Raw genomic sequence first — 27,014 nt, 5'->3', positions numbered from 1 at the left:
CTTACCATACTGAGACTGCCCGTCCTGGCTTCCAGCGGACCCAGGAGTCCTGGGCTGGCTTTCATCTTGGCTGTAATCGACTCCTCTCCAAATCCTGGCTCCCAGAGGACTTATTACCACCCACCGACCCCCTTCCAGTTTAACCCAATGAAACAACCTATCTATCTATCTATCTATCTTTCTAACTATCTATCTAGGCCTTTCACTGCCTCTTTCCCTCTCTCTAATAAGCCCCAGTTCCTTCCCACAAAATCGGCAGATCGCGGCTCTCAGCCCTTCCCTTTTCATAACCTACTAAATTTCACTTCATTCCCAAAGGACCCAGGAGTCCTGATTTTGCGATAACCAATCCAATGAGGGCAGCACTGGGCGGGACTTCCCTTTGAATAAACTTCCAAGCATTGCCTCCTTACAGGGGAGCCTCGTTATTAAGGTGGCGCCTTGGAGATGCGCTTGGGTCTTGGTTTCTAGAAGGGTTGCCAAGCGGCTGGAAGTAGACAAGCCTGCTGGTCAGAAGAATGCTGCCCTTTGGGCCAGATGCCAGAATCGGAGGATGCAAAACACGGGGGGGGGGGCCAGCGGAATGTGCCCAACCATCTGGAGTCAGATACCAGGGTAGGTTTGGAGAGGAAATCAAATATTTACTAGATGCCTGCGGCCAAAAATGAATTGGCTAGTTGGTTTAAATCAATCTCTAAAATTCCTGATTCCTACACACTCACTCGCCCCGATCTGCTGTCTGTGGCCCCTCTTCTGCACCCCAGTTTCCCCACTGTGTGAAATATTGCTCCCAGGAAAACTGACCACTTCCCTTGCCCTCACAAGTGCTACGCTGTGGGTGCTGTTGTGAAAAAGGCTTGTTTCCTGAGCTTCTGTGCATTGGTGACATCACAGCAGTTCAGCCAATGGTGTCGGAACTTCACAGCCGCAAAGGAAATACAATACTGAGCCATCCCTAAGGTGCCTAATTGTGCGGAGGAGAAGAGCTGGTTTGAGGAGAGGAGACTTGGTCTTATTTTTATTTTATTTTATTTTTACATTTTATATCCCGCTCTTCCTCCAAGGAGCCCAGAGCAATGTACTACATACTTAAGTTTCTCCTCACAACAACAACCTTGTGAAGTAGGTTAGGCTGAGAGAGAAGTGACTGTCCCAGAGCCACCCAGCAAGTATCAAGGCTGAATGGGGATTTGAACTCGGGTCTCCCCGGTTCTAGTCTAGCACTCTAACCACTATACCATGCTGGCTTGTGGTAGCAAGCATGACTTGTCCCCTTAGCTAAGCAGGGTCTGCCCTGCTTGCAAATGAATAGGAGATTAGAAGTGTGAGCACTGTAAGATATTCCCCTCAGGGGATGGAGCCGGTCTGGAAAGAGCAGAAGGTTCCAAGTTCCCTCCCTGGCAGCATCTCCAAGATAGGGCTGAGAGAGATTCCTGTCTGTAACCTTGGAGAAGCCGCTGCCAGTCTGTGAAGACAATACTGAGCTAGGTAGACCAATGGTCTGACTCAGTATATGACAGCTTCCTATGTTCCTAATGCGTGAGGCTGGCATTTCTTGAGGAGATGCAAGTGGTCTCCCTTCCAAGCTCAGCATTGGGGGGCCTTTTGGATCCCAAATGAAGACATTCTATTGGGTCCGACTGGCCCAACTACCCATTGGCAGGCTACTTATGCCTGGAAGTTACATCACTGTCTTCCCCCTGCTCACACCACCAAAATCCTTACTTGAAAAGGAGAAGTAGATGGTTACTAGGCAACCACATTCCCTCCTCTAAAGCTCCCATGCAGTCGAGTGGTAGGGAAGTGCCACAGCAGTTGCCAAGCAACCACAAAGGCTTCCTCCAATCCTCCGCTCTCCTCTAAACACAGGAGAGCATCTTGTCTTGCTGGTGCCCCAGTAATCTGCCACCGACTGCTTCACATCACCTCATGAAAGGGCCACCCCGGGTGTCAGGCTTGCCCATCCCTAAGTGCGACCCTGACTAGGCCTCATGCTGAGCCTACAGCCTTTCTCCTGAATTGATTAATCAAGAATAAGTGTAACTCCTTTGCTCCATATTCCCACTGATTACCACTGCCACAGATTAGAATCCCTAGTTTCCTGAATATGCATGAGTTGAAAAAGCAGGGCAACATTGCCTTATGGGTGAAAACTCGGGTTGCCAACTCTGACTGAAGGTATCCCTGGAGATTTTTGTTTCCAAACCCACCCAGCCACCCGCACCATATTTTTCAGACCACCGAAATCTCCAGGCTTGCTTTCAAGAGTCACCAGGAGAGTGATCCTAGAAAGTTGGCAGCAATCATGGATGGTCAAATTCACCAAGGTGTTTTTCACATAGCAAGCTTTACCACAGGCGTTACCCCAGGTTTACTGCGAGGCTTTACTGCAAGTTCAAAGTTGCTCCCCACCCCCAACCAATGCAAAAAGTGGATTTTTTTTACCCTGGATATAAATTGGGCTACACTCTAATGCACAATGAAAAATCCAAATTGTGTATGAAGTGCTCCCAGATAGCTCGCAGGGACTTCAGGGTAAATCTGGCCAGTAATGGATGCACACTTTCATTCTGGAAGAGATGCGAGCTAAAAGTCCTGTGTGAAAGAAGCCCAGGTGGTAAATCTGAGGAAGTTTGCCTGTTTCTTAAACATGCATTTGAAGTGCAGCAGTACAGTAATATGTGATGGCTGCCATTGTTCTGCCCCTAGATACTGACTAGTTCAATCTGTAGTTACAGAGAGAAGGCCTTCTTTCTCTTTAGCAATCAATACATTCCTGTAATGTTTTTACATTACTATATCCTGGTCTTTTGTTCAGGCAAAAAAGATGGTTAATCTGTGCTGAATTCCTTCAAAGTTTATTCACACTGATCATGATGTTGCTTCAAAGACTAGAGGTCAATAATACATTTTGGCAAAATCTGGCTGTTTAAAAAGACGAGTGCATCACTCTTCAGATTGTGACACACCATCTATAGCACATGATTCAGAATCAAAGTGAATCATATATACACACACTCCATCCAGTCCCCTCACCACATAATACGCACAGAACCGTTAACTTCAGTGACATGACTGTAGTTTCTTACTTATCTTTTTTATGGAAGGCCACTTTGGGCCAAACTCAATGTTTGGTTAAACCTCAAAGTTAGTGCCGATGGCAGGGGTGGCCATCCTGAGGCTCATCAGTGGTTCTTGGACTACAACTCCCATAATCCCCAATCACAATGAATTGCAGTTGGGGTGATGGGAGTTGTAGTCCAAGAACTGCTAGAGAGTCTCAGGTTGACCACTCTTGGCTGATAAGTTTAACTATTTTTGCAAAAATAGCAGCTGTGGGGAGCAGTATAATTCATATCAGGACCACAGCAAGGGAGAGGGCATTAACACTTTGCCACACCCAGTCTGGATTACACCCCCTTTACAGCAGCTATTTGACAAGGGCGGGAACTATTGGTACCCATTTTTGCTTGTCAGACAGCAGCCGAGAGGGGGGCATTTGGATCAGGACCATGGCAGAGGCAAAAGCTTCTCCCACCACAGTCCTGATCCAGACCAGGTCCCCCTCCTTGCCATGGCTCCTGTTTTTGAAATAAAAGTTAAGTCTGTTGGCTTGAATTATTGGGTTAATGTAAACATCTTTTTTGAGAAGATAACTGAAAGCGGAGTTCGCACACCTCAAGCGGTTTGCCAGCAACTTCTGTTGCCACAGATTCCACTTTCTCCTTACCTTTTTTGCCTCTAGGTTGTCAAGTGTGTGAGTGGGAGACAAGCAGCATCTCTCAGTGGCTGGATTTGGCCCAGGGGAGCCATGTTAGTGTGAACCTTGCTGCTTGTAAGTTCTATCCACACATTATGTTGAATGCACATGCAATCTGTGTACAGCATACACGTGTGCAAATCTGAACTCATATACAGTTCTTCATGTACAGCATACACATGTACAAATCTGAACTCATTGAACAGTTCTTGCTCAATGCAGGTACGGTGGTACGACTCGCCTCCTACCTCTGCCTTGCATTTGAGTGGCCTGTACCCAGAAGGTCCACTTTCAAAATGAACACATGTACAGTTATTCATACCGAAGCATGTACATGTCTACAGACACCTGTATGCACATGCAACATAATGTCTGAATAGGGATATAGAGGTTGCTAGTTCCTGTGATCACACATGGCCAGTTCAAATGATATAGGCAGCACACATGTACGGGAGGGGATGCACTGTCAGGACATTGCACTTGTTGGAGTGTCAGGACATTCATGGAGGACGGGCATGCTCTCGTGCATCTCTTCCTGCTCCTGGGTGCTGCTGGGCAATATCATTTGAAGTGCCCCACAGTGACTGGAAAAATTGCTTCTTGCAATCATGAATGTTGCTTCTGGTGCTCTCTGCTACAGATAGCCTGGTCCACACTTCTGTTTCCCCATCTGGTCAAGGGCACCCATGTTGCTGAGGAAGGCTTTAGCACTGCCGACATGGTACTCTAGGGGAGTACACAACACTAGAACCAGGGGTCACTCCATGAAATTGATTGCCAGGAGGTGTAGGACCAACAAACGGAAGTACTTTTTCACACAACGCGTGATCCACTTGTGGAACTCTCTGCCACAGGATGTAGTGACAGCCAACAACCTGGATGGCTTTAAGAGGGGTTTGGATAACTTCATGGAGGAGAGGTCCATCAATGGCTACTAGTCAGAGGGCTGTGGGCCAGCTCCAGTCTTAAAAGGCAGGATGGCTCTGAGAACCAGTTGCAGGGGAGTAATGGCAGGAGAGAGGGCACGCCCTCAACTCCTGCCTGTGGCTTCCAGCAGCATCTGGTGGGCCACTGTGCGAAACAGGATGCTGGACTAGATGGGCCTTGGGCCTGATCCAGCAGGGCTGTTCTTATGTTCTTAGGACAGCTGGTCTTAGGAGGAGAGATCTGGTTTTGCTAGAGAGCTTTTTAGATTGTGAGCCCTTTGGGGACAGGGATCCATCTTTATTTATTTTTATTTCTCTATGTAAACCGCTTTGGGAACTTTTGTTGAAAAGCGGTATATAAACATTCGTCATTGTTTTCCTGCGGTAGCGAGCATGAACAGTCACTTTTGCTAAGCAGGGATCACACTGGTTTGCATTTGGATGGTGTCTGCGTGTAAGCGCTGTCTGCTGTATGATGTTCCCCTTAAGGGATGGAGCCATAGTTTAATGGAAGAGTGTGTCTGCTTTGCATGCGGAAGGTCCCAGATTCAATCCCTGCTAGCATCTCCAGGAAGGACTAGGAGAAACTCCTGCCTGAAACCATGGAGAGCTGCTGCCATTCAGTGCAGACAATTCTGAGCTAGATGGACCAATGGTCTGACTCACTATAAGGCAGCTTCCTAAGTTCCTGTGATGTGAAATATATTGTATGAACTGACTCTTGGGCACAATTCTATAGGCAGACCAAACAGTGCTGCAGGGCAAGGAGTGTCTTTGACACCCACTCCATTTCTTCAACTTTTGCATACTTTATTTTAAATGACTTTTATAGTGCCTTTCACGACCGCGCTGCACCATCTGCACGCATGATTTATCCCTGTCACGACGGTGATGCACCATCTGCATGCATGATTTATCCCTGTCATACAAAGTGATACATCCGCATGCATGGATCTGTAAATCTGCATTTATCCATGCCGTAGATACACAAATAAAAACAAATGCATTTCCTTTAATCTTATAGAAGTTTTGGGTTTGTTTTAATCCAGAATAACTAAAATGCCCAGCAGTTGCCTGGATCCCCTGCCTCAAAATGTAGCCCTGGCTACATGCTACATAATAGCATGTAGTAGCACAATGGCATGGGCAAAGCAAATACTATCTCAATGCATCAGTGTGAGCAGACGGCCCACGATTTTTAAGGCTCCACAATTTCTTCTGACCCACCTTAAAACACCGGTCCCCCTCCCTCCCTCCCTCAATTGCATCTCTTTGGGTCCCTTGGGAGTGGGGAAGGGAAAGTGAGAGAGAAGATCTGTGCATTTTAGACTAGGGGGAGGAGGGAGGGGGAAAGGGAAGCTGAGGCTGTAAGAGATGCAGAGAAGGAGGGAAAGGCAGAAGCCAGCAAGGGAGGTATAGGAGACTCTGGGAGGACCGAAGAAGGAGGGAGCAGGAGAGAGGGAAGGCGGGAGAGGCAGGGCAGATAAAAGCGGGGAGGAGAGGGAAGGGGGGAATAGAATAGAATAGACAGATGGGGGGACACTGAAGGAGTGGGGAGAAAGAGAAAGGGGAAGAACAGCCTAGAGAGGAGGGGAAGGGAAAGACAGGTGAGTGAAGGAGGGACAGACAGAAGGTGGAGAAACAGGGAGGAGGAGAACAGCAAAAAGAGAGAGGCAAGCAAGGAGAGGTGGGAAAGCAGCAGACAGGAGAGAGGGGACAGAAAGAAAGAGAGCAACTGAAGAGAGGAAGCGGAAAAGAAAGAAGTTAAGTTAGGGACTCCAAAGATCTCATCCCATCCTTACCTGCTGCCTGCCTCCCCTCCTCCCCATCTTATTCTCCAGCAGGACCACCACGACCCACGTAGCAAGGAGTCCCACAGCTCAACTCCTCTGACCTTTCCCCCCAAAAGGGAAAGGAGGCAAGATTGGGCGAGGGGGCGGCGGGGGGAGGGGGCTGTCGGATGTACACCCCTACGGAGTGATATCCCACATCACAAACTCTTTGCATCCCCTAGCCTTCCCCCCTCCCCCTCCCCCACGCCACCTCCATCTTCCCAAAATCTAATCTACGTTGTGAGAGGAGGGGGGCAGGAGTTATCCCCTGGAGAGGGGGCGGGAGAAAGATGGAGGGCTGGGAAGAGAGCTAGGAAAGGCGGGCGGGGGGGGGCAGACGGGAGATAGAGAGATAAATAGCTAGCTAGAGTGAGCATGGAGAGGGCAGCAGGGGGCTTTCAAAGGTGAGGGGGGTTGTCTGGGGACCATAAGGACTCACTGGACCACGCGTGGATCTCCGGCGGTGGGGGGGCGGGCACCAGTGCCGTCTCCAGTGCCTGCGGACCGGGGTTACTGCCACACGGGATGCTGAGGAGGGGACAAATCCAATTCTGAGCCCCCCCCTTCCTTCTACACCATGATGGGGACCAGCCTGGGGGGGCTTTATCTGCTGGGAGTATTGGCAGCAACTTGTATGGCTGGTAAGGGTCCGCTCTGGGGAGAGTGATGGATGGCGGGGCGAGCGGGGGGGGGGGGGAGGGAGAGAAAATATTAGCTTGGGATGGCTGCATGGGAAAGGGAATCCCCAGGAAGACAGATGGAAGCTAAACTGGAGGCAAGGGAGGGAACTACTTCTCTCTCTCTCTCTCTCTCTCTTTATGTATGTGTGTGTATCTATATATGTCTCTCTGTCGCTCTCTCTATATATAACAAAAGAAGCTGAATAGGTGGGTGGCTTGTATATAGTTAGATTAGCTAGTGTGGATAAATTGAGATGCAAGCAAGGAGGCAAATAAAATGATGAATAAATAGATTTATATATATCTATATTCATTCATATATATATATATATATATATATATATATATATATATATATCCTCCTGTTTTCTTGCACCCTTCTCACCTTCCCACACTAGCTAATCTAACTATATCCAACCCATCCATCTATTTCAGCCTCTCATGTAGCCCTCCCTGAATCTCTCTTATCAATCTGGTTGCCCTCTCTCCTTTCCCTGCCCATTCACTTCTGCATCTGTCTTCCCCTATACTTATCTAGGCGGGGCTTAATGTGTACTCATTCTTTTCCATGTCAAGGCTCAGCCCCAAAACATGATGGGTGAAGCTGTGATGGTAATAGAGGCAAAAGTGCCTCTGAGCATGTGCATTGCAAGCCACCTCATGCGGTCCATGCTCAACTGGAGGATGTTTTTATGACAAGCGACGTCACTTTGGGCTCAGTCCCCGCACCTGCCTCCCTCGAACTTCAGCACCCTTCATCCCTCTGTTTTGTCTTCTGTGCCACCTATCCACATCCTTATCATCTCTTCAGCCAAGAAAGAGAGAATGAGTGGAAATCTTGTCAAAGCCATGCAGCAGCAGCAGCAGCTGTACATGCAGATGGTCCCAAGCAAGAAATGTGGCCTTCGGTGTCCACACTTCTGCCCTACCACCCACCCCTGCTAATTAATCTTTTCCTCTCTGTTCCCCCCTCCCTTTTTTCTCCAGTACAGTTTGTTCCTGCCAAGACTTATGAGGACTGGTGGGCATACAAGGAGACCCTGCATGGTAGCTTTGTGCCAGGTACAAACTCTTGACGATTGGTGGTGGTGGTGCAGGGAACTGGGCCTCTCTGTCTTCTTACTATGCCTATCCCAGACGACTTGTTGAAGCTCCGGTCACTGCCTGGGTGATAGGTGTCCTGAAAGCCCCTAGAAGTAGTGTTTTATTATCCATCCTCCTGTTTCCTCACTCTTGCCCCTGATAATATAAAGGTCAATCTAGGTCCATGGATCTCAATTCCATCCTGTGGCTGTGAGTTCCACAGAGCACAGGCTAATAGAGTGTTGTGGGGGGGTGGAGTTTTCATTAATGGTTAAGTAGCTTGATCTTTGGGCACATATACTTTATGAGAATAATCTGTTTATTCATCCTTTTACTCATCTGCTTGCATTCTTCAAATCCAGGAGTTCTCAGCCGTGGGTCCCAGATGTTGTTGGACTGCAAGTCTCATCAGCCCTAGTAACAAGTGATAAAAGATGGCTTACTTGCATGCACGTTTGAGCATTTCAGTGCCGCAACTGGGAAACTTTTTTTTAAAAAGATGTGTTTGATCTTGCTGATTTGTCATGTTTTGGTTGCGCATGCACCCATGGCATGCTACCTGTGGGTGGAAACATACGCAACAGTGGACAGAGAAAAAATGGGGAAGAAATGGGGGTGGTCCAGTGATGGTGGCAAGAAGGCAGGGAGAAGGCAAGGAGGCACCACTCTTTGAGCAATGCATTATGCTGAATCAATATCAGTGGAGACCAGAAAAGTGTGCAAAGATGGTAGAGGAAACACATGTGTGTGGATCGCCTACATTCACTCTGGATTAAATAAAGTGCAACTGTTCCTGCCACAAAAAAATGCTCAAGACTAGAGGAGCTCACAATGATCTTTGTTTTAGGATGATAGGATTTGTAGTCCATCAACATCTGAGGACGCAAGGGTGGGAATCCCTGTCCTAATCTATCCATACTAGGCTAATCAAATGATACACTTCTCATAATATACATGTGTTTTTATATTTAGAAGAAATATACTTTTTCTATTCATCCTTTCACTCATCTGTTTGCTTGCACCTTCTAATCTATCCACACAAGCTAATCTAACCTTAGAAAGTCCACCCATTTGTTCAGTCACCTTTGTAACCCTTCTTTTCTAAATCTGTTTTATGTATCTAGTCATTCCATGACTTTTCACCTATGCAGCTGCCATATCCACACCAATTATTCTTAATTGCCCTGTTAACTGCTTAACTGTTAAGGCAAACTCTCCCCCAACCCCACACTTCACCTTATTGACCAATGCTCTGTGGAACTCACAGTCACAGAGTGGAATGAAGATCAATGGACTCGCTGGGTCTGGGTCGGCCTTTTTGCTGAGAACAGACTATCGAGGGAGGGAGGAAATTGGGATGATGGCCCATAAAGCACAAGTTTAGATGGTTTATGTTAATAATTCAATTCATGGAAGATAGACCTATTGATGGATATTAGCCATGACAAGCCAAATGAAGCATCCATGATGTAGAGGCATTTGTACCTCTGCTGGGTGTTGGGGGGCAAATATATAACAGGGCATGGCTACCACATCATGTCTTGGCTTGCAGACTTTCCAAAGCATCTGGCAGGCCACTGTACTGATCTAGAAGTATCCTTGCTCTGATTTAGCAAGCAGTTCTTAACTGGGGTGGATGATGGATGGATTTGGAGAATGGAAAAGGGTGAATTGAATGGTAAAGATTAGAATGGATCAGATGGAGATGGCATGGGACAGGAAGCAAGGAAGCAAGGCGAGGAGAGGAGAGGACCATATCTGAAGGAAAGAAACTGGATGATATGGGAAATATAGGGTGGGATATACTGGGGATGAGATTAAGAAATATCAGTGGGCAGCTTGTTTGTTTGTTTGCTTATTGTTAGATTTTATACCACCTTTCATTAAAAGAATCTCAAGGCAGTTTACAAAACATTTAAAACAATTTAAGACTATAAAACAGGAACACAATAAAAATATTAAATTGGAATATAAAAATAAAAATCTAATTAAAAGTTTAGAAAACATACACAATAGGACCATAAAATACAGAGCAGTGGCAACAAAAACTACACATATAAAAGCCTGGGTAAAAAGCCAATATTTCACTTGCTTTCTAAAAACTGTGATGGAGACTGAGGCGCGGATGCCCACTGGGAGAGCATTTCAAAGTCTGGGGGCAATAACTGAGAAGGCCCTGTCCCGCATGCATGACAGCTGAGCTTCCTTCTTCACTGTCGACACGCAGAGCAGAGACCCCACCGATGACCTCTACAAGTGGGCAGAAACCTTTGGGAGCAGGCGGTCCTTCAGATATCCAGGGCCCAAACCATTAAAGGTTTTAAATGTCAAAAGCAGCACCTTGAACTAGACCCGGAAACAAATTGGCAGCCAATGTAGTTCTTTCAAAATGGGTGTAATGTGATCTCAGAGGGCAGCTCTGGATAAAATTCTAGCTGCCACATTTTGCACTAGCTGCAATTTCCAAATATTCTTCAAGGGCAACCCCACGTAAAGTGTGTTACAGTAATCTAGTCGTGATGTGACTAAGATGTGGGTAACTGTGGCCAGATCTGCCTTCTCGAGAAAGGGATGCAGATGGTGCACTAGCCGAAGCTGTGCAAAGGCACCCCTGGCCACTGCCTCCACCTGAGCTTCCAAAGCTCTCCAGTTGAAAGAACAGGGTGGCTGGATAGATGCTCATTCTGGAGACAGGACATACAGAGCATTTTGTGCTCCCATTATGACATTAGTATGTTTTCCCATAATCCGTTTTTTTAAAGTTTGCTTAAATAGTTTTAAGTTAATTTAAATGGCTTTAAGTTGTTCACATCCTTGTGAGGAACAAGTTTGGTCTGCTCTCCATGTGTTAAGGGGCAAAGGCTGACAACATTGTCATGTTTCTTACAATTCACACATCCTTTATTTAAAGGGAAGGCATGCATCTAGTCCTCATGGTGGCAGTGAAACGCTTGGCAATGGGTAGCAATGTCTGATAAAAACCTAGAAAATTGAAGTGTCCAGATGTGGATTTCACTTGCCAAAGAGTGAAGCATCCATACATGTACTCCCCTCTTGGGCTCCTGTCCTCTTGTTTCAAAACATGGATATTTCCCTCATATCCCTGGTCCTTTTATTTTTTCTTTCTTTTCCCCACCACAAATTCATCCCATTCTGTCTTCCCACTGACCTTCATACAGATAGCATAGGTCCTCCCTCTTCCATTTCCCAGGCCTTGGCACCTTCAAAACGTCCAAGTCTATAGAGAGTCCCAGTACAGCAATCAGAACAACTTAGGCCGCTTAAAGAGATGCATGCAAACTAGGTTAATTTGCATGATTTATTCTGAGCTCAGGATCTGGGTTTCCTTAGTGCGGAATGCTGGCACCGATTCCAGACGGCCAATTAGATGTTTGACGCCAGATGGGAATCTATGCCTCACTCACTCATGACCCCCTGCGTCAAAGGTTGGAGATGACTTGTGGATTGCCAAGCCGGGAGGGAGGATGTGTCTGTAGTCTTGCTGAGGTACGGGAGACTGCTGCACCCTGCCTGGATGCAGTGCTGAGCCAAGGTGGGGGCTGGGCTCAGCGGCTGCAAGAGGCTGCATTAATATTTAATATCTCCCTCGCCTGCTCCGGTGATGCAGCGAGCAGAAGGCAAAGAGAAACAGGGTCACAGTGTGTGGGTGGGTGTTTGTTGTGGGAATGGGGGGGAACAGGACTGGTTAGGATGGGGTCCTTTCATGCCTGGGGAGTGTGGAGAAGGGAAGGGCCAGAATGCATCCTCATGCCTAGAGAAAGAAGGGAAATCAATTAAGCACACGGCTATAGATGAGAATACAAAAATATACAGAAACCACAGCGGGGATGAGGAATGAAACGAGCGTGCTTGCACACACAGAGATGAAGGAACACCAAGGGAGGTGAGACTAGACATATTGCTTTACTAAAATTCGCCTTTGTGCCTGCTGATATAAAACTATTTCTCTACCATATTAATACGCACGCAGAGCTTATTAAATCATGTTTTTAGGTGTGTGCGTGCGTGCACACACAACAAATGCACACACACACACACACACACACGGGTAAAACAAACACACAATCTACCAAAAAACTGACTTTCAGTGACAGTGTGTAGTACATGTATGACACATACACCATTTTTATGTGTGCATGCTTACACACACACATGACAAATTCATATTTTATGCACACGTGGTTAAAGCAAATACACAACCTGCAAAAAATTCACTTTCAGTGATAGTGTGTGGAATATGTACAACACACATGCTGTGCGCACATACACAAACACACCAAATAATGTTAGTATCAGTGGTGGATTAATGGGGAGGCAGAGTAGGCATTTGCCTATGGTGGCAAAATTTGAGGAGCAGCAAATTTTGCCCCTCTTCACATTTTGCCACCCCTCTCTGTGGGCAGTGGTGGCTGCAAAAAGGGTGGAGTGGGCAAGGAGAAAGTCCCTCCTTTTACCTTATATAAAAAAGGCAAACTTTTTTGTTCAAGGTAAAAGGGCAGCAAAAGCCTTTTTGCCTATGGGTGGCAAAAAGCTTAATCTGCCCCTGGTTATTACGCACCCTCACATCAGACAAATTTATATACTCACACAGTTAAAACATGCACACAACCTGCCAAAAATTCACTTTCAGTGATTATGTATAGTATGTATACAACACACACACACACTCCATGTATACTCAGGCATGTATTCATGTGGGTGATTAAAACAAGCACACAGCCTGAATCAAATAATCTTTCTGACACCGACTTCCATATACAGAGTCTAGTCAAAGCTCTCTCATGTGTGGCCTGCATCAACGTTATACATTCACACACTGTATACATACACATATCTCTGATTAATACAAAGCAACACACTTTAGCCAAGACTGCACATGCAGCAGAATGAGGTGGCTGAATCCTGAGATGGTAAAATGAACTGTGTCACTCAGATTGCAGGCAGAGGATTTTTGAATGCTGCTCTATATTACAAAAAATATTTAAAAAGTCACATCACAAAACACTATGCAACTAGGAAACTACCACAGCAGAGAGGAGACAGAGTTAGAACCTTCCTCCCTGATGTGCTAGTTTTCTGTTTGCATGATGTGGTGTTTTTTGTACAAGGAAAGCATTCAAAATTGGTATCCCCCCACCTGCAATCTGAAGTGGTACAGTCCACTTCACCACCTCAGCATTCTACCACCTCATTTATTTATATTCTGCCTTTCCTTGTTAAAGCAGGATCAAGTTAGTTAAGAAAGCAATACAAGTGAGATAATTCAAAACAAAACACAACTACAATGAAACACAGCCATAAATTAATCTAAAACCAAAGACTAAATGAAGGCTAGATTAAAACTGATCCAAAACCAATATAAAACCAAGATTTAACAGACTGAAACAGTTCAAAGATGGGAGTTTGTGTTACAAACTAGTGAGCTCTTTGAGACAGTAATAAAATGTGGGGTCTGCAAAGGTTTTGTGCAAGTTCCAAACACAATCTTACTCACAAGAGAGATGCTTCTGCAGGCTTCTGCATTCCTTCCTAGTGTGATCCTACCCTCTGTATATGTGCCAAACAGACACACACACACACACCGTGTGATTTTTGCAGTGCCACCTGCTGGCTAGCTCTTGCACTCTGGGAAGAAGCCACCCACTACTTTTGTGGTGAATGGGGAAAGGGACAGGTTCTTCTCAGAATGCAAGAGCTGGCCAGCAGGTGGCGCTGTGAAAATTGTGCAGGTTCCCTGCTGTGCCTGTGTGCAGAGAGTAAGATCATGCTGGAAAACGGAGTAAAAACCTGCAAGAGCACCTCTTTGGAGAGTAAGATCTCATGCGGAACTTGAGGAAAAGCTTTGCTAATCCTGCCTTTTTTTGCTGTCTGGAAGAGTCCTACAAAAGTGTGCACTTGCGCAACCAGTGACATCCCTCCTTGTTGCACAAGTAGACCAAGAGTGCAAAAGACTGAACGACTTTCAGCGTCTGCTCAGCTGTGTGACCTTGTGTGGGTGCCTTTTTGCTTTGCACTAGGCACTAGCACACTGTTAGTCTGGATGCCAGCCAGTGCCTTTATGCTGAGAACCAGGGATATACATATTGCTTCTCTGTGATCATAGTTGCATATGTCTTGAGACACAGGGAGGTTTTGCATGTGAGGCTTAGCCAGTTCCTCCCACCCCACCCTACCCCAATGTGCAATGTGAATCTAAAACCTACATTGGCTAGAAAATGTGTTTCGTTTCTTTTCCACATTCTATTACACATGAACAGTGTTCACATATGAACCCAGTTCTGGGGGAGACAGAGAGAGAGCACCAAGAGTGCTGCGAAAATAGTCTCCAATGTCTATAACCAATAACCATGTATTTTAAATGCTGGAAGCTGTGGTCAAATGCATGTACACACAAATACACCCCACTTACTTACACTTACACACACACACACCTCTCACACACACACACACACACACACACCTCACACACACACATTAATCCATGTTGGTCCTCTCGTGAAACATTCCTTCCACTGTTCCCACTTCTCCCTTCTCTGTAATTGCTTTTGGGAGGAGGGTTGAATAAAAATGTATATTTCCCTGGCTCTTAATCAAGACTTGAGCTGGGACTCAGCAGGGCTTACTCCTAGAACGCGTTTGCTCTCTGTTGCTCTCTTGCAGGTCCCCCGTTCTGGGGCCTGGTGAATTCAGCTTGGAGCCTCTGCACCATTGGCAAACGCCAGTCACCCGTGGATGTGAACACGAGCCAAATGGTATTCGACCCCTTCCTTCCACCCCTTCGACTAAGCATCGGCGGGAAGAAGATACAGGTGTGTGTGTGTGTGATGATGCGCTTTTGTGAAAGCTCTACATCTTCCTTCCCAGTAACTATGCTCAGGAATGCAGTAATAATATAGCGTATTTTGATTCTTCAGAGTGCGACATATGCATGATCTCAGTATCCGTGCCAACACCCTTTTAATGTAAGTCAGTGCTGTTGTTCCCAGTGAGGTGAGATCAGGAGGCTGAGGGAATGGTGAGTTCATGTCTGGGTTGAGCAGGGAATGGATTTATAATCCATGATACTGGATTTGCCCCTCTCCCTGCACCCTCACACTTAGATATACAGACATCTGCATCCTCAAACAAAGCATGGGTGCAAATGTGTTTGTGCTAGTGCAAGGCTGTTGTGCTAACTAGTTGTGCTATCTGGAGCTTGCATTCCAGCTTAGTGTTGCACTGGTGCACATGTGTTTGTGCTAGTGCATCCAGGTGCCCAACTGGTGGCACGTCTCATATGTTTTGCAGGGAACTTTGCAGAAGAGTGCAATGGTGCCATTACTGTGACTTAGCACAGCTAGGCGGCCCTTTTGCACTAGTGTGATGCTGTCGCACAAGTGCTCGATTAGTCTGGATGTCAGCCTCTGCCTTGCTCTCTTCCCCTCCAGATCAGTGGCACCATGTACAACACAGGGCGGCATGTCTCCTTCCGCCCAGACCCGCTGCAGCTGGTCAATGTTTCCGGAGGCCCTCTGCTATATAGCCACCGCCTCCAGGAGCTGCGCCTCCACTTTGGAAGCGAAGACGGATTTGGCTCTGAGCACCGAATAGATGGCGAGGAGTTTTCTGCCGAGGTGATTCCAGCCCCTGCTCAGTCCGGCCTGAAGAGCGATGAAAACAGTCGGGTGTATTCAACAAGACTCTGAGCTCAGGGCCGGTTTATTCCTATCAGCTGACATACTGTGCAGGGTTCGGTCTGTCTTGTAACGGAATGTGTGTGTGTAGATGCGCAAGAGGGCCCTCGCGCAAACTGGGGAAATAAAGCCAACACATTCTTGTTGGGGGAAATGGCTGCTCATCCTGCAACTCTGCATAATTGCCCACAATTTCACAAGAGTGCTCTTGCAAAACTGTGCACACGGAACTTGTGGAGCTAAAAGGGAAAGTGTGCGGGTCATATTCTGCCCAATGGCTGAGCAAGAAGGAAATCTGCCCTCCCCTTCCTTTGTTCTGGCCAATGACTGCAAAGGCCCAGAAAGAACAGGTGCTAAGTCCTTATTTGTTGAAGTCCTGACAGGTGCTAAGTCCGTCTTAAAAAAACGGATACCATTACATTTTATTTTATTACAATTTAATACTAGAAGAGCTTTTAAAAGATATTAGGCTATCTATATTTATGTTAGCTTTGCCACCTGTTCCTTATTTAAGATGAAAATGTAGTGTTCCTTTTCAAGTTAATAAGGATCACAGTTTGTTCCTTTTTTTTTGACCTGGGGCTAACAAAGTACTCTTAGTGTTCTAAAAAGGGCGTGGCCCTCCAGCTGTTGTTGAACTACAACTCCCATCATCCCCAGCCACAGGCTGGGGTAGGTGGGAGTTGCAGTTCAACAACAGCTGGAGGGTCAGGTTTGCCCCAGCTGTGTTCTTCTAACATATGTAATATGTCATTTTATTAAGATCACAGAATGTGTTCCTTCTTCTGGAGCTCTTTGGGTGGCAGGCCCAGTTCTGGCCAGTGATGGTTCCCATCCTCTTTAAATGCTCTCACCACACATTTCTAGCTGTGGAGCTGGGCTGCAGTAATTTTGTTGCCTTCTCAGGCTTGGATTTGTGGGGCAGGGCCCTTCAGGTCGTAGCAGCCAGAACCCTCGTTCTATACTTGCCGAATGTCAGCTTCATTCACTATTGTGTTTGTCAACACGTTTTTCTCTTTCACCCTCACCTCTAGGTGCAGCTGATCCACTACAACCAGGAGCTGTACCCCAATATCTCAGAGGCCTCGCGCAACCCCAATGGTTTGGCTGTCATTTCCATCTTTGCCAATGTGAGCCCCCCCTCCCCCACCTGCTCCTCTATAGGGCATCAAACTTGCCCTGGCTGGCTCAAACACTGGCTGCCAATAGGTTTCCGGGCAAAATACAAAGTGCTAGTTATCCTCTATAATAAAGTGCCTGGGTGTGCGCCCGTGTCCTCTGGTGTCTGCGCCTGTGTCTCCCTCGGCTGTTCTGGGCATGCGCTCTGCGCATGCCCAGAACGGCCAAGGGAGAAACGGCCGCAGGCACCAGGCGGCCATGTTGGCCAGCCCAGCCAAGGGGAGGCTGGAGGCGGCCACGGGGAGGGCAGAGGTGGTGACGGCAGGTCCAGCCCGCCCGCGGGGAGAAGAGAGGCAGAGGCGGCGGCGGGTCTGGCCCACCCGCCAAAAAGGACAGAGGCGGCGGTGGCGGGTCCAGCGGGTTGGCAGGCGGCACTCTTGGCGGCGGCGGAACTCACCGCCCGCCCAGAAGGCCAAAGGTGGCGTCGGCGGGCAGCACCACTGCAGAGGCCCCCACCCACCCAAAACCACCGCGGAAGGCGGAAGGTCCGGCTGGGAGGAGGCGGCGGGGGAGGGCAGAGTAGGCAACTAGCGCCCGTTATTTCAACGGGCTGAAAAATACTAGTAACTTATAAAGCCCTAAACAGCTTAGGCCTTGGGTATTTAAGAGAGCGTCTTCTTCGCTATGAGCCCCACCAGCGGCTGAGGTCAGTTGAGGAGGTCCGTCTCCAGTTGCCACCAACTCGTTTGGTGGCTACACAGAGACGGGCCTTCTCGGTCACTGCCCCAAGATTGTGGAATGCGCTCCCTGCTGAGATACGATCCTCCCCATCTCTGGCAATTTTTAGAAAACACCTAAAAACACATCTCTTCAACCAGGCTTTCTCAGCTTTTTAATACTTGTTTTTAAATTGTTCTGATTATTTAATTGTTGTTTTATGATGTTTTTAATGGTTAATCATTGTTTTATGCTTTATAATTTTTGTTTTAATTATTAACTGATTTTAATGGTGTTTTAATGTAAACCGCCCTGAGCCTTTTGGAAGGGCGGTATAAAAGTTTTAATAAGAAAGAAAGAAAGAAAGAAAGAAAGAAAGAAAGAAAGAAAGAGGGGTAGAAATCAGACAGATGATTTACAGGGCCTTTAACTGATTTCTCTTTGCAGATCGGGCCTACCCCCAACCCATTCCTGACCAGGCTGTTAAACAGAGAGACCATTACCCGGATCTCCTATAAGAGTGAGTGGGGTAACTTTGAGGGGTCATGACAGAGGGGCCGCGGTGAAAATAGCCACTCAGGAGGGACTGGGAAAGCTAAGGGTGAAGGGGGTGTGTGTGCCGGGCTAGCATCTATGTCGGGTGTTGGCCAAGGCCTCAGGCACCATATCTGGGGTGCGGGGAGGAGGCAGTGCTGCTGGCAGTCTCTTGTGCTGTCATGGCCTCCTCCCATTTGCCTCCCCATCATCTGCAAATGGGAATATCCCTCCCCCCCGGAGACATTTGCATTTGTAGATGGGGAGGGAGGGGGAGAACACAAGTGACTTGTGGTGCTGCTTTCTCCTGCTCTCCCCCTCAGCAAATGGATTTCCTCCCAGAGCTTCCTCTGATGGCACAGGGGCCCATTCACTGGGTGGGGGAGAGGGGGAAGGAGTCGCCTGCCAGCCATTGCTGAGGGCCCCCCCCCCGCCATTCACTGATCAGTTTAGAGGGGACGTGTCAGGAGCACAGCACCAGGAGGCTTTACACACAGGGCTTCTGCCCCGAATCTCCTCCAGAAGAGAGTGTGTGCGTTCACACACCAGCCAAACTTACGTCCAAGTCCCTTGGAGATTTTTGGACCCACTCCACTCACAAACCGGACTTTGTGATGCAAATTCTAGCTTATCTCGAAGTATGTCCAGGTTTCTTGAATGCTGGCTTTAAGCTACTTTTTCTGAAAACACCGGAGCAAATGGGAGAGGCACTGACGTACAGTCATTAGCATGATAAGAGGCATATTCTCTTCAGAAATGCAGATATAGCTCTTTAAAAAACTCTCCCCCCGCCCCATTGGCTAGAAGGAAAACGTGGTGCATGCCATGTGGACTTGTTTCAAAACAAAACCGAGAGCAGATATGGAGGGACTGCTTCCCTCAATGCCGCGAGTGTACTTCGAAGTGGCTTTGCTCAACATTTACTCTGAAGCCTGAAGCCAAGTGCAAATAACTCCCAGGAGGCTTGTCAGACAGCAAGCTTTACTGTAGTTTTAACACGAGGCTTTACTGCAAATTCTGGGCATAACGGATACTCTAACACAAAAAGAGGATTTTTTTTACCCTTGACATAAATTGGGCTAGGTTCCAGTATGGAGGGGGAAACCCAAATTGTGTGTGAAGTGCTCTCTGAAATGTTGCACAGACTTGGGTAAATCTGGCCAATATGTGAACACACACACACCCTCCCAAAGTCAAGTCACGGTAAAGTCACCGTCTGAAAAGGCTCCCGGGCACTTTCCAAATTAAACCCTACAACAGTGTCACTACGGATCTGCTAAGTATGCTCCCATACTTCCTGTGTTGTGACACCAGTCCCTGTGCTGACAGCAAAGTGCCCTTCACATTTTCAATGCCTTCTTTCAGATTTTATCTTTGCATTATAGTGCTACAACATTGCTTGTGCATCGGGGGGGGGGGAGCTGTTTTTTCCTGTTGTGGAGTTTGAGATTCTGGGGGTCGTTTTCAATATGATCCTGCCAGTCTGAAGCATTTTACCCCTGTTGTAGCGTGTAATCTGGAAAGCACCCAGGGGGCCCAATGCACCAACACTGGGTTGGTACCCCAAAAACTTTATATCTGGGGGAGCTGACAAGTTTTATACATTACTAATGGTTCAAAGAGAGTAAATAAAGAGAAAACTTTGTCCCTCCATCATGCTTGACTTCAGGGTCACCTAATGAAAACTGGTTGGCAGTAAGTTCAGGTCAAATAAAAGAGAGCACTTCTTTACATAACATGCCGTTAACTTATGGAATTTAATGTCACCAGGTGAGGGAAGATGGCCATTAGCTTAGATCTAACTAGCCAGGATAGGTAAATGGAACCTCTATGTTCAGGGGCAGTATACCTCTGGATTCCAGATACTGTGGACAAAAACCCCGATTGTTACTTTCATGCCCTGCTTGGCACTGTCCTAGAAGAATTGGGCTGGCCTTAGTGCTTTCCAGATTAGATCCTAAAACAGGGTCAGGACGTTTCTCTGACGTGTGCTTCCACACTTCCTGTGTTGTGACACCGCAGTCCCGACGCTGACCGCAGGGTGCCGTTCATAAGTCAGATGCCTTATTTCGAATTTAATCACTGCGATTTAGTGCTATGATGTTATTTATCTGGCATAAAAAAGGTGTTGTTTTTCTGGGTTGTTAGCTTTCGGGAGACTGCTCCCCCTGCAGGTTTTATGTTTTGGCTGCGATTTGCCTGAACAAGGCATTTAGCTGCTTTTGAGCGGCTAAGCTGGAAAGCACCTTTGTCAGCAAGACAATGCTGGAGTAGACAGATCTGTTTTTTAAAAAAAACATTCCCCAGGGCTCCCTTTATGTACTTAAGGTATATTTCTTTCATGACAGATGATGCATATCTTCTCCATGATCTGAATCTGGAGGACCTTTACCCTGAGACATTTGGCTTCATCACCTACCAAGGATCCATGTCAACCCCTCCATGCTATGAAACAGTCACCTGGATCCTCATTGACCGACCCATCAACATTACCTCAGTACAGGTGGGTCTTTGTGGCAGTATCTTAATTTGGGACAAATCGTAGTGCTCCAGTCACTGCTCTAAAACCCAGAAGTCCTGATTCCCAGACACCAGGGGAATGGTGTGGCGGCTCCTGCCTCTGCCTCCTTGCTCATCTCCCTCCTTCTGCCTTCCTCGGTGCCAGCAAAGACCCAGTGCATGGAATAATGACATTCACCACCCAGTGCATGTTGCCAGGCAGTGACATAATTAGCCTGAGCACTGGCTCTTTGCCAGTGCTGATGAGGGCAGAGGGAGAGAGAGTGGGTGAAAGCAGAGGCAAGTGGTGTGTGGTTCCCCCAGCCCTGGCCCCATTGGATAGTTCCTTCCGGCCCTGACCGCATTGGGTGGCCCTCCTGGCCTGCCCTGACCTCATTAGATGGCCCTCCTGGCCCTGGTCCCATTGCGGGGCCTGTGTTGACTGTGCATGGTCACCCAATGGTAAATCTGCCCCTGTTCCCAGACCCTTTTCCTTAGCCCACTGGATTATTCTGCCTTCCCTCAGAACATAAAAAGAGCCTGCTGGATCAGACAAAACAAAACAAAAGTCCAACTATTTCAGTGTCCTGCTTTCCACAATAAATCAGCCAGATGTCTCTGGGAAGCCAAAATGCAGGGCATGAGCAATAGCCTTCTGATGCCCCTCCCCAGCAACCAGCATTCAGAGATACACTGCCTCTGAACAAGGAAGTTCTACAAGCCTTCATGGCTAATGATCATCGATGGATCTCTCCTCCTCCATTAATTCAACTATTCCCTTTTCAAAGCCATTTAAAGCAGTCAACATTTGTGGCAGCGGATTCCATAAATGAAGGGCTTCCTTTTCTTTGCCCTGAGTCCACCACCGGTAAATTTAATTGGGTGGCCTTGAATTGTAGTGTTAAAAGAAAAATCGGGTGGGGGGAGCTTCTATCCCCTTTCCATACATAATTGCATAAACCTCTGTAATTGTGCCCCTCATTTATCTTTTTTCTGAATTTTTTTTTAAGGTCCAACACTTTAGATTTTCCTCGTAGGGAAAATGTTTCAGTCCTGTGATCACTCTGACTGCCTCTTGTTTTGCCTTTTCCAGCTCTCTTTTTCAAGGCGGGGTGCCCAAAACTGCATACAGTTCTCTAGATGTGGCTGCAGTATTTGAACCTAAGAGTCCTTTGTCGCTCTTTATGTCCTTTCCCCACCTCTCTCTTCCCCAGATACATTCTCTCCGCCTCCTCAGCCAGAACCTTCCTTCTCAGATTTTCCGGAGCATGAGTGACAATTCAAGACCCATTCAGCCCCTCTTGCATCGAAGCCTCCGGAGCAACAGAGATCTGCGGCGTCCCACTCGACGTTGCAAGGGGGCCAACTACAGATTACATGGTATGAGGTCCAGAAATCCAGATGTTTTCCTTCCATGTCCTGACCTACTAGGCCATAGTAGGGGATGGGCCACTTCCCTATAAGCATCACTTGTCCCCTTACAGGCCCCTTTTCCATTGAGAATTTGTGTGTTCAGTTTCCCCTCTTAAAGAGGTGAGAATGATGAGATGCAGCAGCCTTCTCTGTGGTGGCCCCATTATTATGGAACACTTTGCTAACTGAACACCATCAAAAACCCAACCCTACAAGCTTTCACACAGTCGTGTAAACTATCCTTGGGGCATGTCTATACCATTTACAAACTGAATTATTATCAATTACCAAAACTTTATTATTTAACCAAATGCCAGCAACTGGTTTAACAGGCCTTTCTTTTCCAGGGAAGCCTGGGGATTATAGTTCAGTAAGGGGCATTAGAAATAGCTGCCATAAAATTATCAGCACCCTCACTAGTCAGGCTTGTTTTGTGATTTTTCTGGTTTCGCTGAAAAGCTGCTTGGGCCTCACTCACTCACTCACTGACATGAAACTCCCAGACCAAACCATGAAATATAGAAACATGCTGTTTTCACAGGTAGGTTCCAGATCTCACCGAGACTAGCAAAAACAACCAAAAAAACCCAAAAATGCATTACTACCCCAGAAAATGCAGAAAAACTCTCCCATTGCAAAGCATGGGGAATGATCCCTCACAGAGCTATAAAAAGACTAGAGTCACAGAGCCATAAGATGTTAATACACTTGCAAACTCAAGATGTACACTTGACTCACTCACTGACTGACATGAAACTCCCAGACCAAACCACGAAAGATGGAAACATGCGGTTTTCGCAGGTAGGTTCCAGAACTCACTCAAATTACCAAGAAAATCCCCAATTCTGGAAAACTTGATTACTGTCCTGGAAAATGTGGGGAAACTCTCTCATTGGAAAACATGGGGAATGCTACCTGATAGAACCGCTGCTTGGAATGGTGCATCTTACCACCTGTTCTCTTGACCCTTGTCCAACTTGTACTCTCCAGCAGGGGAGTTGTTGTAGAAGGCCTGGTAGAGATTATAAATGCTTCTCTGAGGGAAGGCAGGATGCCTCCTTGTCTTAAGGAGGCAATCATTAGACTTCTTCTGAAGACATCTGCATTGATTCCCTCAGAGTTAAGTAAGTACAGGCCTGTCTCCAGCATTCCTTGTTCAGACAAGGTAATTGAGAGGCTGGTGGCCTCCCAGCTCCAGGCACTCTTGGAGGAAACTGATTATCTAGACTCATTTCAAACTGGTTTTTGGGTGCCCAAGGCCTCCCAACATTCCCACGACATGTGCGGGGTGCAGGCTCTACTCTACCTGTTGCATGCTCTGTCCATATACTTAGCAATTCACTGATCTGAAATCCAAGAGGGTGCCTTTTCTTTGAGTTAAAGATTAATTAAGGGGCCCAGCCCAAGATGAACTGACACCTGAAGAGACAGGAGAGCACTGCCCTCATCCTATGGTGCTCAGTATGTGCCAACAAGTTATCTCTCCACACAACACATCTCCCTCCCCCCCGCCCCGTCTCCTTTCTACTCCCTGATGCAGACAGCAAGCCAAGAAAGCAGTTTCTGTCCCTGCCACAAACTGTGTTCTTTCTTGCTCCTTCCAACATAAACTCCAACCCCTTTCTTCTTCCCCCAACCTAACATGTCCCATCCAGGGTTCCCTCCAACAGGGATTCCCAGATATTGTTGACTATAACTCCCAGAATCCCCAGCTGCAATGGCTTTTGCTTGGGGATTCTGGGAGTTGTAGTCAACAATATCTGGGAATACCTGTTAGAGGGAACCCTGGTCCAATCCTCACCCTTTACCCCTCCTTATCTGGTGAAGGGACAGCAACAGCATCAGCCAGCCCTCCAGCTCAGGCCTCCTCCTTCCTGGGTGGCTGCTAATTTCTTGCTCTCTCTGCCCTTTGAACAGGTAGTGGGTGGGAACGGAACAACAGGAATTATGATCTCAGCCCTCTGTTTTTTCAAGAGGTAGGGAAGCAGGGAAATTAGCAGCCGCTGGGCAGCAACAGCAACCCAGTGAGGCAGTGTGCGGAGGAGTCGCCCTGCCACCGCCTTCACCAATTGCCACCTGAAGTGACTGTGCATTGCAGCAGTCAAGCCTGGAGGTTACCAGCCTGTACACAACTGTCTTAAGATCACTCACTTTCACTCACTTCCAGGAAAGGGTGCAGTTGGCGAACCAGTTGAAGCTGATAAAAAGCTCTCCTGGCCACCACCTCCACCAGAGTTATCAGAGAGAGGGTTGGGTCCAGCAGTACTCCCAAACTGCAAATCTGTTCCTTCTGGGGGAGTGTAACCACATCCAGAACAGGCAGCTCTATCCCATTTCCCAATCTGCAGCTTATCAGGAAAACATAATTGTCCCAAAAGCTGTTATCAACTGTGTCAAATATACCACAGCAGCTGCAGTGTGTGAAATTGTAGACTGTACAGGGCATGCTTTATGTTCATGCAATGTGCATTTACATGCATGTGCACTAGAAACCCAATGCATCTCTCCTCCCCTCAGAGAGATTTAATTGCTAGAGACTCAGGGAGGGTTGCCAACACAAGTAGCAACTCAAACCAAACACCATTTTAACAAGGCATGCCCAAAAGGCAATAGAGGCAAAAGCCCCTATTCACACGTTATGTTCAACACTTGTACAATGTGTGTATATTGTGCACAAGTACAGTTAGTCACATGTCAGATTGAATACAAGTACCACAGTACACTTATCTGTATACTTCATTTTATGGAATCTGTGCCCAGGTTCACTTTTTAAATGAACACAGGTACAGCCATTCACACAAAAACATGTACCTGCACATAGACATCTGTACCTTATACAACATAATGAGGCTATTCTCACAACCGCTTGAAAGCGGGCTAAGGGAGCCCAGCCCACTTTTGGGTGGTCGTGAGAACCACTGGGCTCGTGAGTGAGGCCGGTGGTTCAGTGGCAGCTAGCCCACCTAAATACCCCTCCCTTAAAATGAGGTTAGTGGAGCAAGCGATCAGCTAACCCCATTTCTGTGATCGTGAGTTGCCACAGTGCAGTTTTGCGCTGTGGCAACTCACGAGGAGACCCCTGACCAGGAGGCTACAGAAAGCCTCCTGGCGTCGAAGATCTCCCCAGAATGCCCCACGCACCCCGACCCCGCTCTCCCTACAGAATCCTCTAAGGCTCTCCACACTGCATGTGTGGAGACCACTGTCTGAATAGAGCTAAAATAGGAGTCCTATTCAGACACTGAGGCGCTTCACACGAGCAGTGTGAAGTGCCATGAGGGGTTTGTGGGGAGAGCGGACTTGACCCACCCTTTCCAACTGGGGCTGCAGGGATCAGGGGGCCTCCTGACACATGAGCAGGCAGCCCATCCTGGGTAGCTGAGTCAGCTGCCCACATGATTTCCAGCTCTGTGATGGAGCTGGTTGGGGCGGCGGGGTTCAGAGGCCTCCCGAACCCCAGAAGGCCCAGCATGCCCCGCGCAAGTGCACAGAGCACTTGCCCCAGGCCCCACTCTTCCAATCCCCATCAAAATTAACGGGAAGGGGCCCCACACTGACTGATTTGCCGCAGATGCCAGAGTGTAAGGATAGCCCTGAAATGCTCAACATAACATGAGTATAGGACTAATGTGTGAATAGGGCCAGGAACAGCAATTGATGAGAGATATGGAGCAGTCACTTCCAAATCCTTTGCCTAACCTGCATTTTTCTTCTCTCTTACAGTGGATGGTGCACGGCCTCCCAAAACTGCGTTGTAGCTGGGGTCTGTGAATGTTTGAGGGTGGTTGTTGCTCCCTCAATATTTGATGTCTTACTGAGGAAGCTACAGTCCTCACCTCTGGATGACTGTTACGCCTCCCCCCACCCATATGAAGGAGAATAATATGGGATGCCTCCAAGCCACACTGTTGTGTTTGTATCAGGGGTGTTTACACCGCTGCCGCATACACACACTCAATGTATCTTTCAGAGGCTTAAAAGAAAAAAGAGATAACAGCAATTTCTTAGCAGAATGTGGCATGCTCCAGTTGAAAAGCTTTATCTCAAAAATTATTGGGGACCTTGGAAACTTGAGCACTAGAATCTTGCCCTCTGAAATTGCCCTCCTGCTTTCCCCAAGGCAAAAACTTTTGATCTGGACATCAAATATACTCAAAATCTCTACAAATCCCAGGTGTTAGGGAGAAAGAATGTACCCCAAATGTTGTACAGTCCAGTTGAGCTGTATTTGACAGAAGGCTGCACCCCAAAGGCTGCCCACGCTGCAGAATGTTTGGTAGGACAAATAAGCGCAAGACTATTGTCATTGTGATAGAGTGCATCCCAAGACAGTTGTGAGACATTCTGCAAACCTCAGGGGCCATGGGAAATAAAATTAAAGAAGGCCTATGCCCCACAAAAATGAATGCCTTGAATTTCAGAAAGTTGTAGGGGGCACAGAGACATACAGAAACACCCTCAGAAATTCTGAGCCCTTTTCCTTTACTTTTTGGGAGAGACATACATATGCGACTTCACCCCCCTTTCTGTGGGAGCTTGAAGGAATCTGGAGAAATACTACCAGCCAGGGCCCTCCCTCAAATTCTTGTATATCTATGGAAGTTTGTGTGGAACAGACACACACCAGAATATGATCATTTCTAAATGGCCTTCAAAAGCTTAGCTGGGAAGCAGGGGAGGGCAGAATTTTGTTGCCAAAAGAATCCATCTTTTGAATAAGGATGAATATTATTAATTAAAAGAATTTTCCAAACAAG

The 27,014-nt window shown here is 47.2% G+C and overlaps 2 protein-coding genes across 6 annotated transcripts in view; one reads left to right on the top strand and one right to left on the bottom strand.

The window, feature by feature from the left end:
- LOC128330523 (sulfotransferase 2B1-like) overlaps positions 1–1,240 on the bottom strand; it is a 15,436-nt gene extending 14,196 nt beyond the window's left edge. Inside the window, exon 1 of one of the 2 annotated variants that reach the window (XM_053263580.1) lies at positions 6–1,240. In XM_053263580.1, the coding sequence (XP_053119555.1) occupies positions 6–65 (60 nt within the window). In that variant the 5' untranslated portion in view covers positions 66–1,240. The remainder of the gene's footprint in view (positions 1–5) is intronic. The other variant, XM_053263576.1, reaches the window with a different exon arrangement.
- Positions 462–27,014, top strand: CA11 (carbonic anhydrase 11). Of its 4 annotated transcripts, none has more exons than XM_053263571.1 (9): positions 462–615; positions 8,186–8,260; positions 14,963–15,111; positions 15,730–15,915; positions 17,010–17,105; positions 18,259–18,331; positions 20,694–20,848; positions 22,059–22,224; positions 25,981–27,014. In XM_053263571.1, exons 1-9 carry the CDS (start codon positions 519–521, stop codon positions 26,013–26,015), a joined length of 1,032 nt encoding a protein of 343 aa, XP_053119546.1. In that variant the 5' UTR covers positions 462–518; the 3' UTR covers positions 26,016–27,014. The 4 variants fall into 4 exon arrangements, with proteins under 4 accessions (XP_053119546.1, XP_053119548.1, XP_053119549.1 ...); XM_053263573.1 differs by having other exon boundaries at positions 469–615; positions 8,191–8,260; XM_053263574.1 differs by lacking the exon at positions 462–615 and adding an exon at positions 5,983–7,159.

This window comes from Hemicordylus capensis, chromosome 6 (genome assembly GCF_027244095.1).
Source record: "Hemicordylus capensis ecotype Gifberg chromosome 6, rHemCap1.1.pri, whole genome shotgun sequence".
In the NCBI taxonomy this organism is placed as follows: Eukaryota; Metazoa; Chordata; class Lepidosauria; order Squamata; family Cordylidae; genus Hemicordylus; species Hemicordylus capensis.
The sequence above is the reverse complement of the archived record's forward strand: the minus strand, read 5'-3'. Positions and strand labels throughout refer to the sequence as shown.